Source organism: Cotesia glomerata, unplaced genomic scaffold, assembly GCF_020080835.1.
Source record: "Cotesia glomerata isolate CgM1 unplaced genomic scaffold, MPM_Cglom_v2.3 scaffold_15, whole genome shotgun sequence".
Lineage (NCBI taxonomy): Eukaryota > Metazoa > Arthropoda > Insecta > Hymenoptera > Braconidae > Cotesia > Cotesia glomerata.
In genome coordinates, this window is record NW_025401886.1 from 371,226 (window position 1) to 388,161 (window position 16,936).

At 31.4% G+C, this 16,936-nt stretch overlaps 2 protein-coding genes across 6 annotated transcripts in view; one reads left to right on the forward strand and one right to left on the reverse strand.

The window, feature by feature from the left end:
* Positions 1 to 16,936, reverse strand: part of LOC123273866 (Golgi-associated plant pathogenesis-related protein 1-like) — a 298,986-nt gene that overhangs the window by 204,806 nt on the left and 77,244 nt on the right. The gene's annotated exons all lie outside the window — the stretch shown is intronic.
* On the forward strand, positions 8,927 to 12,155 carry LOC123273871. The gene is made up of 4 exons (XM_044741349.1): positions 8,927 to 9,218; positions 9,319 to 9,888; positions 10,084 to 10,367; positions 11,257 to 12,155. Exons 2-4 carry the CDS (start codon positions 9,858 to 9,860, stop codon positions 11,839 to 11,841), a joined length of 900 nt encoding a protein of 299 aa, XP_044597284.1. The 5' UTR covers positions 8,927 to 9,218; positions 9,319 to 9,857; the 3' UTR covers positions 11,842 to 12,155.

Genomic DNA, 16,936 nt, shown 5'->3' on the forward strand with positions numbered 1-16,936 from the left:
TCAAACAGTTCCATGATTGTTATTGACGAGACTAATAGTATTTTACACAGTAAAAAATTTTGCGTCATTGCGTCAAAAACTTTAGTGTTAAAAATTTTTGTGTTAAATATTTAACTTTTTAAGTGTAAATTTAACATTTATTGTGTTAAATCAACATAAAACAATGTTAAATATTTAACATAAAATTTTAACACAAAATTTTTGACACAATGACGCAAAATTTTTACTGTGTACATCAAGTTTCATAATGTTGTTAGTATGTTAAATTAAAGAAATTCAAATTTCGAAAAAAATTGAAATTAAAAAGAAATATAGATTAAAAATGGTATACTTAAAAGAGTTGAAATTAAAAAAAAAATCTAAATTTTGTAAATTGAAATTTTGAAGAAGAAAAATCCAAATGAAAAATACTAAATTTTCGGAAAAAATTAAATAAAAAAAAAATTCGAGTCTTGAGAAATCAATAAGTATTAAAAAATATTCAAATGACACGGATACATCGTTTACTCTGAAAAAATTTCACTTTGTGAAAGTTCTCTGTGTCCGCTTTTAGACGAAAATTTTTGAAAGTGTAAGATTCAATCAATTCTTATGAAAATTTATAAATTGTCTATTAATTACCACAAGTTTCACTAGAGAGCCTTTTATAAGAGTTTTTACAAAGTTTTATAGAACTTTATAAAATTTCATGAGTTTAATATAATTTTATGAAATTGTATAAATTATTAGTAAAAAATTTAAGCAAAACAAAGATACCAAACACCACCCAAATGAAGCAAATAGTTGTGAATACCTTAAGCATAGAATACAAAAATTACTAAATGAGACAGATTACCCTATTTTACCAAAAATACCTAAACTCCTAGGTAAAATCCCTGGTCAAGAAGTCTGTATTATCGACGAATAACATAGTCTATGTGAAAACATTTGCATATTATTAGCTATTATTATGTTCAATCAAATGGAAGATTTAAGTGAATGTGTAAATATAAACAATATTGAAAGTCAATATGACAGACTACAAGACTTGAATAAAAACTTATCACCAACTGACATGATTATACTACATCTAAATGTCAGAGGCTTAAAATCTAATCACAACAACCTAGAAGTGTTTATTAGTAGATTGAGTGTTAAACCAGATGTCATTGTATGCACAGAAACGTGGAAGCTTGAATACCATAAGGTATTTAATATAGACAAGTATAGTATGTATTACAATAAAGGAAGTGTCAACAAAGCAGATGGAGTGGTTATATACGTGAAATCTACTCTGGAACACACCGTAGAAATCGAAGAAGCAGGATACTGCAAAATACTAGCAACGACTATTAAAAGTAAAAATAGTGCATATATTAAAATCTCCGGACTGTACAGGAGTCATCATATAAATAAAGAAATTTTTAATAAAGATTTATATAACTATCTAGTCCTAAATACAAATATAAAACATCACTGTATTGTGGGAGATTTTAATATAGACACACTTAAATCGGATACGAACTCTGATGTATTTCTAGCTAATCTTTTAGAAATGGGTTATATTCCTTTTTTCAGTAGCGTAACTAGACCCAGTATTAAAAGCGTGGAAGGTTCATGTATAGACAATATGTACGTCAGATCAAATCTAATGAAAATAAATTCATATACATATACAAATGTATTTACTGATCACTATCCAATCTTAATTACATTTGACTGGACTAGTGAAAAAGAAAATACAAAAGACAAACCAAACTTAGATTTTAAAAAATTGACTATATTAAGTCAAAAAATTGATTTGTCGAATATATTGAATATACAGGATCCAAACCAAGCCACTGAAATATTAATAAATAAAATACAAAATTTAATAAAACAAGCTTCTTTAAAACAAAAACAAAGAAACAAAAATAAGAAAAATATACCCAGAAAAAACTGGATCACTAAGGGAATTATTATATCTTGTAATACCAAAGAATTTCTGTTTAATTTATGGAAATTAGATAAAGAAAATATAGTTATTAAAAATGAATATAAGCAGTATTGTAAAGTATTAAACAAAATAATAAAATCTGCCAAAGACATATACGAGAAAAATATTATTAATAACAGTTTACGGGATAGTAAAAAACTATGGCAATATATAAATAAAAAACTAGGTAGGAAGGTAAAAACTGAAAATAAAATCGATAGTTTACATTTAAATGATAGGATTGTATCTGCAACAGGGGACATTGCAGATGCATTACTTAATCATTTCAGTGAAGTAGGAATTAGATTAGCTAATGAATTAGGAATAGATAAAAACATTATAGACAATGCCTCCAATGGCATTGTACGAAACATTGAATCGATCTTTATACAACCTATAACTATAAATGAAATAATAAAGACCATTAACGCGATGAAAGATAAAGCAGGTGGAAGAGATGACCCGGGAAAAAATGATCAGACCTGATCAGACATGAACAGGCATGAGTCTTCAGGCCTGATCAGACATGAAAAATGACCATGCCTGATCAGGCCTGATCAGACATGGTCAGGTCTGAAAGCCCATTGTTACTTTTAATAAATTGTTTTGTTCAATTTTATGAATATAGTATTTGATAGAGTCATATGCAATTCTCTATAATAAATAAAAATAAAAAAAAATGATTACATATAATTGTACGGCTGTATCACCAGCAGTCACCCATCCAACTACTGACCACGCTCAATGCTGTTTAACTTTGGTGATATCCGTGCGCCTTGAAGTTCCCGCCTGCTGTGCTGCTATCTTATGTGACAACAATTCTATGAAGTACATAACGTATCGAATAAGTTTATCATAAATATAATATAAAAATTGATTTTATAATATATTTTGATAGTCTTAATTTATTTATCTAACCGAATCTCATTATAACATCACATTTATTTAAATAATAAAATAAGTAATGATTTCAATATTAGGCAAAAGCAGAGCAGAGCAAAACATCCCATAGGAAATGTAACAAATTTTTTATTTCAAAATTATTTAAACGTAATGATAAAAATAATTTTGCACTTTTTGTGATGACCAAAAAAATTTTTTTCGTCAAAGAAAAAATTTTTATCACATCTCTGACTATGCAAGTCTGATCAGATCTACCCGGAAAAAAATGATCAGACCTGACCATGCCTGTTCATGTCTGAAGTGTTAAATACGCTCAGGCCTGATCATACCTGTTCATGCCTGTCCATCCCTGTTCATGTCTGAAGCGTTAAATACGCTCAGGCCTGATTATACCTGCAGGTATATTTTATTATTCAATAAATAAAAGTAATTTGATAATCATTGAAAATCTACCGTAGGGTGAATATAGCTTTTCTAGACATGAACAGGCCTGATCAGACATGAACGGGTCTGATCAGGCCTGAACGTATTTAACGTTTCTGAGATAAACAGACATGAACAGGCCTGATCAGGCCTGAGCGTATTTAACGCTTCAGACATGAACAGGCCTGATCAAACATGGACAGGCCTGGTCAGGCATGGACAGATCTGATCAGGCCTGAGCGTCTTTAACGCTTTAGACATGAACAGGTCTGATCAGGCATGGACAGGTCTGGTCAGGCATGAACAGGTCTGATCAGGCCTGAGCGTCTTTAACGCTTCAGACATGAACAGGCCTGATCAAACATGGACAGGCATGGGCAGGTCTGATCAGGCCTGAGCATCTTTAACGCTTCAGACATGAACAGGTCTGGTCAGGCATGGACAGGTCTGATCAGGCCTGAGTGTCTTTAACGCTTCAGACATGAACAGGTCTGATCAGGCATGGACAGGTCTGGTCAGACATGGACAGGTCTGATCAGGCCTGAGCGTCTTTAACGCTTCAGACATGAACAGGCCTGGACAGGCATGCTCATGACTAACTTCAGGCCTGATCATACATGAACAGGCCTGACCAGGTCTAATTTCAGACCTGATCAGACATGAACAGGCATGAACAGGTCTGATCATTTTTTCCCGGGGAGGTTAGTACCAAAGTAATTAAAATTTTAAGTCACTGTATAAGTCAACCTCTTGAACATATTTTTAATCTATGTATCTCCAAGGGAAAATGGCCTGATGCTTTGAAATCAGCGCTAATTGTGCCAATCTTTAAATCTGGAAATAGAGATAATCCTAGTAACTATAGACCGATTTCATTGATTTCAAATTTAGCCAAAATTTTTGAAAAATTAATACACGAGAGGATTTATAACTTCATGACAAAATGTAATATTTTCTCCGACAAATAGTTCGGTTTTCTAAGAAATAAAAGCACAGCTGATGCTCATTCTTATATCACTAATTACATATATGAAAATTATAACATGGACAATAAAACTATAATAACCTTCCTCGACTTAGCTAAAGCGTTCGACACAGTTAATCACAGAATTTTGTTAAACAAAATAGAAAAATATGGTATCAGAGGTGTAGCACATGATTTAATAGAGGATTACTTACATGAAAGAACATAAGTAGTTAGATATCAAGATAGCATTAGCAGTGAGAAATATGTAAAAATTGGAGTACCGCAAGGTACTATTCTAGGACCACTACTCTTTGTGCTTTATATTAATGATATGTTCCAAAATGTCAATAAAGGCTCTCTAATATCATATGCAGACGATACTGCTATTTTAGCCTCAGGCAAAAATTGGGAATATGTGCAACTTACAATGAATGAGAGATTAGCTGAAATCAGTAAATGGCTAAAAAACAACCAACTAACTTTAAATGTAGATAAGACAGTGTACATAACATTTTGTAGTTTTAAAAGTAATATACCGCATAATATAAGACTGTATATAAATAATAAAGATCTCAAAAGAGTAGATAATTATAAGTACTTAGGAATATACATAGACTATCTGATGAAATGGGATATAAATGTAAAAGAATTAATTAAAAAAGTTAAATATTTTGAATTTATAATATATAAACTAGATCAAATTATGGATACCAGGACTTTGAAAATGATATATCATGCGATATTTGAAAGTATAATAAACTATGGTATTATAGCTTGGGGGGGTGCCTACAAAAATGTAATTAACCCTCTATTGTCTATGCAAAAAAGAATAATTAAAAAACTTAGGCTGGAACATAACACACTACTAAATATCAAACAAACTTTTATCTTAAATAGTTTATTATACTACTATGATGCATGTAAAAAACTGTACAATGATTACGATGGTAGATCTAGACATAAAAAGATAAAACTATGTAAAATCAATAAAACGAAATACTGCAAAAGCCCATATTACGTAGCAACAAAATATTTTAATATTTTACCAACGCAATATAAAGAATTATCGAAATTTAATAAAACAAACAAAATCGAAATAAAAAAGTGGTTATCAAATACTCAAACTCATCTAATTCTCTAAAATAATAAAATTATAAAAAATTAGTAACCAGATACAAAATCAAAGAAAATATAAAATAGATCAAACATATAATTGTAATTTATCCTTTAAGGCTCATGAAAGAGTGACTCAATTAGTTATGAATATTTTGTATAGCACTAGGCATTAAGCCTATCTCTTTTTCCCTACCCTATGTACAGACAATCTTTTGTCTCTATGGGGATTATATGTAGTTATTTTTGTAAGACTATGTATGTAATTTTGGGAAATAAATAAATAAATAAATATAAATAAATAAAAATTAGACTTTAATTTTATACAATTCCAGCTCTTAAAATCCATTTAATCTCAGAAAAAATTATAAAATAAGCATTTTTCGTCATGTAAGGCTTATCACATAAGTTATTTACTTCGTGACATGAACCGTTACTTGGATAAGTGAGCAGCGTTCCAGACTCCGATACGTGAGGACCCAAGTTCGAGCCCAGCATATTTCAGGATTTTTTCATCAAGTATCAACATATAACTAGTGTTTCAAACTTTGTAATAAGTCCACAACACTATAATTAATTTCAAAATTGCCATCTTTTTATTTTTGAGAAATTTTTTTTAAAATATTTTTTCTGAGGTACAATTCTTACATCACTTACATCACTTTTACGTCATAATGACATTATTATCATGATATAGACATCACAGGTATGTCATATTGACGTCATAAATGTCATTGAGACATAATACTGACGTCATGACTACGTCATATTTTTACATCAGAATCTTACGTCAAGAAGTGTGAAATAATAAGTCACATATGACTCATTCGTGACTTGTATCTTACGTAAATCCTGACATAGCCCAATGTCATTTTGACGTCACATTGACGTAAACGTGTTTACTGAGTCGTTTCAATAATTTTCATTCTCTACAAAAAGATGTGAAATACAAAAAAATACCAAGAAACCGTCATAATATTGAAAAAATTGAAATGAAATTTGTTAAAAATTAAAAAATTAAAAAAAAAAATTTTTTATCGTACTTGGCGCGCGTCATTGAGTACCCCAAATTTTTTCAGGATAAATGAACATTTTTTTAATGTTGAGAAATTTATAAGTAAGTGAACCTTTATTATTTCATAATAAGTTTTACAAAAGTTAGGTAAAATCGACATTCCATATGCAGTTGCAAACTACATACAAGTCGATACGCATGCACACGTTGGGTCGGTTGCATTGTGAGAATTGTGTTTACTAAAAAATAAAACATATGGCCGACTACATTGGGAAAATGCGGTGTGAGTGCCAATCAAAATGTGTTAATTACAATTAAACGAAGCAATATCAAGCTTTAATATTGCATAAGGTTCTTCATTAAAGATTAATGACGAAGCTGAAAAAAAATGAATCCAAAAATTTTATATAATTTCAGATTTCTTGAACACACCACCATATTGACAGTTGTTTTCACTAAAGATCTAAAAAAAAATTTAAAAACAGGGTTTTTTCACTAAAACTGATAATTAATACACTATGCAATGTTTTCAATGAGTTCAGTATCCTTGACTAATGTAAATCTATATAAATGTATAATATGATTATATATATACAAGCGAAATCGTTTTTTCTTGAGTTGACATGCTTCCGAAAAAATTTGCGGTACTCAATGACGCGCGCCAAGTACGATAAAATTTTTTTTTTAATTTTTTAATTTTTAACAAATTTTATTTCAATTTTTTCAACATTATGACGGTTTCTTGATATTTTTTTGTATTTCACATCTTTTTGTAGGGAATGAAAATTATTGAAACGAGCCTAATTTTTTTTGTAAAATGCAAATGTTATTGAGATGAGTTCTATGAACGTGGACTTGGCGCAATTTTTTACAGTGAAACTGTTTTTGTTCGGATATTATATATATTAGGGTGATTTTTTTTTTTACTTTATTTTTTTTTTTCGGTCCCATCGTGAATTCTTGTTGGAAATACCCAAAAAAAAATTCCCTGAAAGTTTGAGCTCTTAATATTAATTAACGTCCTCGACCAAGGCATGTGAATATTTCCCATTGAAAATACACAAAAACTTTGATTTTTAATTTTTGAATTTCTAAAGCTCAGCGGCATTTCATGGAATCACTTTGATCGAAGATGGTTTTTTCTTAAAATTAAACGCTCTACAAAAGTGGCCATTGCCGCAAAGTCGTAACTCACACTGGCGAGGCAGTACGGGCCACTGAACCTGATTTTTTCATAAAATTGGCGTTTTTTCGCATTTATCTCGTAAATATCAAGAGCTACGGAAAAAATGTAAATAACAAACTTGTAGAGAATTCAATTTCCAATAAAAAAAGTCCTATGGACCAAATCGCTAAGATCAATATTAAGCGAGATATTAAGCCTTGAATATATTTTTTCGTGAAATTTTGGCCGATCATTGATTTAAACGTATTAATATCTAGCCAGTCCCATGGCTAAGCGGTATAATGCTTGTCATGCTTGCTTGGGACTGGTGAGGCGTGGGTTCGAATCTCGGTGTGAGCTGAAATTTAATTTTCAGTGAACATCGGTGCTCGTAACTCACGCCGGGCTGTACAGGTTTGGGTTTTTCGATGGTTTCCCCAAGCCCTGTGCTACCGGTGGGCCACAGGCAAATGCGTGCAGTTTCCCCAAAGTCGGCCCATCGCCGCATTACTCTCCAGGCTGAAAAAGTATGTAATACCGCCAAACTTATTCTGCCAAACTTAATGTACCGATCAGCCTGGAATCCCCTTCCGGTCTCGGCCGGACCCCCATCGAGACAGAAGTCTGAAAAGCGGGGTTAAAATAAAAAAAAAAAAAAAACTTATTAATATCTTGTTTACTTTCTCTGTTTTTTATATTTTTTCTTCAATATATTTTTTTAAGGCTAGAAAACTAAAGCAAAATTAATAATCTACAATATTTAACCTTTAATGATAATAAACATTTAATCAAACTCTTTTCTCTTTGTTTCTTCTCCGTCAGTAGGTACTTAATAATCTAATGGCAACGTTGCGATGTAACTAACATCGCGGTGATCAACAACGTTTGACAAAAAGTACGCGACCAGCGAAAGCTCAGTCATTGTCCGCAAATCGAAAGCCTCTCTCCTCTCCAAAAATCCCCTCTTTTACGTAACCTTGAATCAGTTTAATAAATCGCCCGCCTAATTGCAGCGCTTTCTTTGTTCTTTATTGTGTGATACTAATGCCGCAAATATCGAGAACAAAGCTCAGTGAACACTGAATGTACTCGCGTCGCATTTGTATGCTTTACGTTGCGTTACATTTTTCTATCATTTTTATTCTTGTCAAAGATGTCTGAACAAATCGGAAATAGAGTTTATAATTATTTAATTGGATTTGAAATTCATAATATTAATAATATTAAGTTACCTTCGTGTAGGGATGTATTGAATCTCTTTATGTACAAACATCAATCCTTAAAATTAAGTATACGAGCAAGTGCTAGTAGTGTGATCAGTGATACGAATGCTATTTGGGCTAATCTTTTGATTCCAACTTCTCGACCTCAGCACAGTATTAAAAATTGGAAAAAATTCACAGTGACTACATGAAACTGAAGAATCATCGAAGTCGTGCAAAGACATCGAAAAGACAACGAACAAATGTGGAACAGTTTAGCAAACGTCTTGATAAATTATTTGACATTGCAAATTGTGCTGCACTAAAAAATTTACCGAAAAATTTGCAGCAATTTTTGACAGATTGTCGTAAAGGAAATAGAAATATCCATCTACCAGCAATTGACGTTATACCAGAAGAAACTTCTGGAAATCTGTCTGCGATGGAAGTAGAAACTCCCAATAATGAGGAAATTGGTTAGTTCTAATATTATAATAGTTTTGTTTAATTATATTTGATTTGTTTAACATTCAGCTAATATGTTTACTAATTCACTGTTAATATTTTTCATTTCAGGAATGAAATTATCCCAACAGTCGTCCTTAAATAGTTTCTGTAGTTCCATATCAAATTCCAGTGAATTGAAGCGAACTTGTTCAGACTTTGAAGATACTAAGATGCCAGCGCCTAAGAAAAATAAAATTGATATTCTGACTTCGGAATTAGTATTAGCACTAGATAGAACTAAAACTAGTGATAGAAATGCGATGTACATCATTTCTGCTGTTATTCAAAGTTTAGGACTTGAGATTGATAAATATAATTTAAGTTACTCCACTATTCGCAATGCGCGTATTTCAAAAAGAGAAAAAATTGTCGATACGATCAAAGAAGAAGAAATTTTTGATGACTCTCTCGTAGTGCACTGGGATGGAAAGATGCTTCCTGCGGGAAATGGTCAACCAAAAGCAGAACGATTATCAATACACGTCACCGGAATAAATACTGATAAAAATTTAAAAACTCCGATTCTCTCTGATGGCACAGGTGAAAGCCAAGCTTCAGCCATTTTTGAAACGCTGATAGAGTGAGATCTTTGCGATAATGTTAAAGCAATGTGCTTTGATACAACTAGTTCAAATACCGGTAAGTTAATGTTGTGGTTGAATGAATTTATATCACAGTATTTGTTTTTTGACTTGGGAAGAAATTTTCAAATAAGAATTTGATTAATTTTTTTAATTATTTTTACGAATGTTGAGTTAAAATATAAGCTGAGTCAAAAATTTGAATAACTGATAATTAAATAACAGTTTATCAATAACTAATTCTTTGTTTTAGGTTGTTTTAATGGCGCATGTGCATTATTAGAAGATAAAATTGGCCGTGACTTATTATATCTTGCTTGTCGCCATCATACTTCTGAATTGATGTTACGAAATGTTGCAGAAGTTGCTTGGCCAGTGACGAATAGTCCAAATGTACCAATTTTCAAAAGACTCAGAGATAATTGGGAAAAAATTGATAAATCTGCGTATGAAATCGGCATAGAGGATAAAGATATTGCACTTATTTTAAATCAAAGAAAAGACAATATTCTTGACTTCATAGAAAATCAACTGAAGGTATTAATTAATTCATAAATAGTTTTACCATTGAAAGAATTATTATTTATAAAGTTAATTTCTTTTACAGTCATTAGATCTTTCTGATACACTGATAGAAGGACTTGTTAATATTTAATAAGCTTTATTAACTGTTAATAAATGATTTTTTAACATCATGGGATTTGATAAATATTTATTAACAGTTAATTAGTATTCATTACGTAGAATTTATTAACTGTTAATAAATATTTATTAATTTATTAATAGTTAATAAATATTTGTTAACTGTTAACAAATATTTATTTAGGATAAAAAGCAAAAATAGCAATCTTCTTTTGACACTTTTTATAACCCTATAACTGGAATACATTGATAATAATTCAATTCACTTAATAAATTAACGTTTTTAATATGTAAAAATATAAAAAATAATTATGAGCTGTGATAGAATTTGGTAGTTTACAATAAATGTTATTATAATGAAATATAATTAATGCAAATAATTTATAAGGATGATTTTTGTTTATAAGCAACCTTCATATCATATGACATTGCAAGCCAAACAAATTCACTCAACCAAGTATTTATTAACTGTTAATAAATATTTGTTATCTATTAATAAATATTTATTAAATATTATTAAATGTACTTTTCTCCCTAATAAATATTTATTTAATGTTAAAAAATATTTATTAAATTAAATTATTATCTTCCAATAAATCAAATTATTAATAGTAAATAAATCCTTTTATCAGTGTAGTTATTTTGCATACTTCGATATAACTCGAATTTTTAAGTGATTTAGTTTTATAAATTTTGCCTTTTTAAATAATATTTTTTACTTTAAAATTCTGAAAATATCTTCTTTTCTGGCCGCAATTATTAAATTTTTCTTATTTTTTGTTAGAATCATCATCCGAGAAATGATTACAAGGAGTTTTTGGAGCTGAGCTGTATCTTTTTGGGTGGTATCAAAAGTCATAGAGCCGAATTTAAAGCACCTGGTGCTTTTCATCACGCATGGTGGTTATCGAAAGCTCTCTATTGCTTGAAAATATATATGTTTAGAAACCAGTTTAAAATGGGAGCAAACGAAAAAAAAATTTTGCAGAAAATATGTGTTTTCATCGTAATATTTTATGTAAAAATATGGTTTACTGCTCCTAATGCAATAAATGCTCCAAACTCGGATTTGCAATTAGTAAAAGATCTTATTGACTACAGAAAAATACATCCAGAAATTGCAAATGCAGCACTCGATAAATTGTCTCGGCATTTGTGGTACTTACACGAAAATCTTGCTTGTTTAGCTCTTTTTGATGAAACTGTGTCAGTAGAAGAAAAAGTAAAGATCGTACAAAAAATAAATTCCCAGGTAGCGGTCAAAAAGCCTAATAAACGTTTATCAGTCGCTTATGAAGAAATAACGTCGTTATCTGAGAAAAACATAAGCGATTTTGTTAATCCAAACTCGTTGTTTATTTTTGAGTAATTTGAGCTCCCCTATGAATTTTTGCATACAGATCCAAGTTTGTGGGAATCAAATCTTGAGTATAAACGATGTTATGATACATTCAAAAAGTTAAAAGTAGTAAACGATACTGCGGAAAGAGGAGTAGCGCTAGCCGAAAGTTTTAATGAAGTATTGACTTATAACGAAGATGAAAGACAAAGAATTTTTCAAACTGTTCAGCACCATCAATCTCAATACACATCGTGTAAAAAATCACAATATATTGACAATGAATTAATCTAACAATTCATTTTTCTGCTTTCAATAATAATTAATTGGTATTGTTGTTTTTATTTTTATTAAATACTTATTGTTGTTAATATAATTCGAACTATTATAATTTAATAAACTGTTAATAATATATAAATTATTTAAGTGTAATTGAATTCATAAGTTTTATGCAGAAACTCGTAAATCCATTATTTATTAAAGATTCTTAAGATATAAGCTTTTATAATGTAAGATACTTATCATATCCTGTTTTTCTAGCCTTAAAAAAATATATTGAAGAAAAAATATAAAAAACAGAGAAAGTAAACAAGATATTAATAAGTTTAAATCAATGATCGGCCAAAATTTCACGAAAAAATATATTCAAGGCTTAATATCTCGCTTAATATTGATCTTAGCGATTTGGAGCGCATTTGGAGCCATATTAAAGCAAATTTTAAGGGAGTTGGGAAAGAACGGATAGGGGAAAGGGGGGGACCTACTCAGTGGGAATTTTTCCGTAATTGAAAAAATAATCAGACAGCCCAGACTGGGAATCGAACCCAGATCTCTCGGTTACGCGCCAAGGGCTTTACCAGTTAAGCTATCCGAGACAAGTACTGACTACTTTATTCAGTCCCGTATATAAGACCCACCGAGCAAACAACGCCACCGTCCATCTTACGGTAAAGAGCCATATTAAAGCAAATTTTAAGGGAGTTGGGAAAGAACGGATAGGGGAAAGGGGGGGACCTACTCAGTGGGAATTTTTCTGTAATTGAAAAAATAATCAGACAGCCCAGACTGGGAATCGAACCCAGATCTCTCGGTTACGCACCAAGGGCTCTACCAGTTAAGCTATCCGAGACAAGTACTGACTACTTTTTTGTTGGAAATTGAATTCTCTACAAGTTTGTCATTTACATTTTTTCCGTAGCTCTTGATATTTACGAGATAAATGCGAAAAAACGCCAATTTTATGAAAAAATCAGGTTCAGTGGCCCGTACTGCCTCGCCAGTGTGAGTTACGACTTTGCGGCAATGGGCACTTTTGTAGAGCGTTCAATTCTAAGAAAAAACCATCTTCGATCAAAGTGATCCCATGAAATGCCGCTGAGCTTTAGAAATTCAAAAATTAAAAATCAAAGTTTTTGTGTATTTTCAATGGGAAATATTCACATGCCTTGGTCGAGGACGTTAATTAATATTAAGAGCTCAAACTTTCAGGGAATTTTTTTTTGGGTATTTCCAACAAGAATTCACGATGGGACCGAAAAAAAAAAATAAAGTAAAAAAAAAAATCACCCTAATATATATATAGCCTGAGAATCGGCTACTATCTATTTTTCTAACCTCTAAGTGATAAGGGGTGTTCACCCCAAAAAAATTTTTTTTATTTTTTTGATAAAATTTTTATTTTTTTTATTTTTTTATTATGTGGCATCAAAAAATACATACAACTTTAAATTTGCACTTTTTTATCACCAACCCTTGCTTTTTAATAGTCATTTTCATAATTTTATCATTTTCTATCCCGCTCGATAACATTAATTATTATCACTTGGTAAGTTATCCCTTCCATGTGTCTACCGGTGTCACTTCTCACCCTGTAAACATCACGGAGTAGGGATGTTACCTCTACAGTTTTCGGCTATTATTAGTGTTTATGCTTCAAGCGTAGTAGTTAAACATTTTTACTATCTCAGTGTAACTCTCATATCAAATATATTCTCGAGTAACTTTATTATTTATTTATTAATAACTAATATTATTGAATATAATTAATAATTAATAACTAATAAAATTATTAATCTTGAGTGTAAATCGCACGATCAGTTAATTAAGTGACTTACATAACCTCTAAAATACTCAACACGTGTCACGAGTTCCCGCAAACAACGGCTATTGAGTTGTAAGTATAAATTATTTTTTACGTTTATTATGCAACGTGGCCATTCGGCTCACACTAGGTAAACGCCAATTTACCACCTGATACTAAACGTTTGCTGATAACATGTAAGCCAGATTAGAAATTAGATGATAATTTTTAATAGTACGAAAATCGTTGAGAGTGGCGCTAGAGCGTATCCCCACTACTCAATGTTAATTAATGTACGCGGAAGCCGCGTGCAGGCAGTCTTTGTTCAACCCCCATAATGTATACTTCTCTAATTGATATATTTATTAAAATATAAGCAATTATTTCACCGTGTTACAATGTGATGTTCGGTATTTTATTAATTTACACCGTCTATTAAATAATAACGGCATTTTAAACTATATTTGTACGATACGACTCTGATTATTAGTTAACAAGGAGTATGTCGTACATTAATTAAATAATACGACGCATATATAAGATAAATTTGCTTGGCATGTCGTGTACTCAAGAGGTCTCGAGTAGTCAGCCATTTTGTTGAGGAAAGCGTCGTTTCATTGTTTGAGGAAGATCCTGGTTTGTCGGTCACCTCGATTCAATCGTCTGTTTCTGAATCAGTAACCGGCCCAGCTGCAGCCACGAGGAATCTACCACCGCTGGACAACGTTAAAGCACACCGAAGTGGTAGTAGTACCTGTTGTAAGTCAGGTGGTATATTGGTAAGAATTGGACGCGGTATTGAACTTACTTTGAGCTGTATTTTTCAATATTTGTATTTGACGACCATTTAGCTCTATTTTTCCAATTAAGCGATCAGCGGAGCAGTACGCGGTAGAGGTTGGTTTTGTGTCGGAGCTGAACCCACTTTTCAACGAGTATCGCCACCCACGATTTGCCCTGGACCATATTCTTTACGCGAATTAAATCAATTTAGCTATTTGTAGCTTTGAAAGCTATCGGCTTGGTCCGCCGTAAAATCTAAAGCTACAGGCATCTGGAGCAGCATCGACTCTTATAAGCTACGGCTTCGAGTTGGTTACACTCCGGGTGTAACGAGCGTGTCTTTTCGGCCCAGTTCGTAGTTAATTATTAAATATAAATTTAGATAATTTATTTTCGAATACAAAATTTATTTCACTCTACGAACAGTCGAGACCAGCCACGTTACAATTATTATAAAATCAAAAATTATTCTTTCTTATTTATAACGAAAATATTGTTGGGAATGGTGAAAAACGAATTCGGTGAAAGTTAGATTTTTAATAGAATTGGAAATTTTTTTTTTGTGTTTACTTATAAGAGCTCTAACTTCGACAGAATTTTTTTTTTTCACTATTTCTAACAATATGTATTTTCGATATAATTAAGAAACATAAAATTTTTCGCTTTCCTGAAACTATCTAATTTTTACATGTATATTTAATGTAATCAAAGATAAAATAAATGATTAATATAATAATTAAATAATTCAATCAGTTCTATTCATGTGTGTTTTGTATTGTACAGTGAACAATGCCAACAAAACCCAAAGGGGCCAATTTGAGCCGTGATACAAATAAATCTAGAAGCATTCAAAATAGAAGAGCCCAAAGAACCGAAGAACAAGTTCAGGAAGAAAATACTGGAGCACGTGTGAGAATGGCGCAATTGCGTCAAGAACAATCAGACGATACACGAGCTGAACGCAATGAAGTCATGAGATTAGAACAACGACAATCACACCGTTTTACTGTCAATAGACGCAGAGCGAATGACCAATAACGCCAACAGGCTTATCGAGCCCGATATTGAATATTATGCTCATTCAAAAGCAGGGATAGGGAGTACTCCTTAAGAGCCGCTCATTTTCGAAAACTGACCGCTCTTATTGAGAGTTACTCGTCAATAGAGTATCGTGCACGAGTGTATAGATATCCAAATACTCTATAGTAGTAGTACACATAGATCTAACTCCGAGTCGGAGCGAAACAGACTTGCTCTTTAGTATATTTCTCCTACTCCGAGTTACTGATTGAAGAGCGTTGTCAGAAGACTCTTTAAGAACTTACTCGTCAAAGGAGCGATTCACTCTCCGAGCATAGCCAAGATACTCCTCCCACCATTTGACAAAAATTCGTCTCTTTGCGTTAACCATTATACAGCGTACACTACTTTATCTACACTAATTTAGAAATGATTTTAGGTAGCCCATAGTAAGTAGCCCATATGTATATTGTGTACAGAAAGAAAGTATAAATTATAACACTAGAATATCAGTCGATTGCAACTTTAATTGCTTAAAAGCGCACTTGTTAATTAACAATTTTTTTTTGCTAGTTAATATCAATTTTGAAAAACAATATTTTTTTAAATCATTATTTCTATTGTGCTTTCTCATTCTTAAAAAAAAATTGCATTAAAATTTTTTTTTCTTTAGTAAATAGACAATTTGTTGTAAATAAATAAATTTTCTCGTAAAAAATTTTTTTTATGCTATATGAATATATAAAAACAAATATTAATCGTTTTTTAAACAAAACAAATTTATTCTATTTTTTATTTACAAAACAAATAAAAAATTTTAAAAGTAATTTTTTTTTTTTAATTAAAAAGTACGACAGAAATAATGATTTGAAAAAAAAAATGGTTTTTTTACTATTGATATTGTTATATCCGGCGTGCCGTCTATAATACAGGGCCTCCCATTTCTGCCGAAAAGTGCAGCGCTTGCATATTTAGGGACTGGACTGCGTGACAACTTACTCGTGGCCGAAGAATACACATTACCGCGCATTGTCACCTCATCGCAGGAACCAATTGTTTAATTAGTAGCCCCACTTAATGAATCGCAACCGAGGTGATAAAAGACACGAACACCATAATTCGACAGCTCATTTACAAGGTAACAGTTCTGCCTTAGAGCCCGGGTGAGTCCTATACCCCGACACGTATAGGCAGACTTCAATTATTAAATTAATTAGTCATCTTTTCCCTAATTATTCATTT

Bases quoted from the DNA above. Each gene is read 5' to 3' on its own strand.
- LOC123273871 (XM_044741349.1), top strand. From the start codon at position 9,858: ATGTGCTTTGATACAACTAGTTCAAATACCG. The intron at 9,889-10,083 runs GTAAGTTAATGT...TCTTTGTTTTAG, and splicing joins TACAACTAGTTCAAATACCG to GTTGTTTTAATGGCGCATGT. The intron at 10,368-11,256 runs GTATTAATTAAT...ATTTTTTGTTAG, and splicing joins TCATAGAAAATCAACTGAAG to AATCATCATCCGAGAAATGA.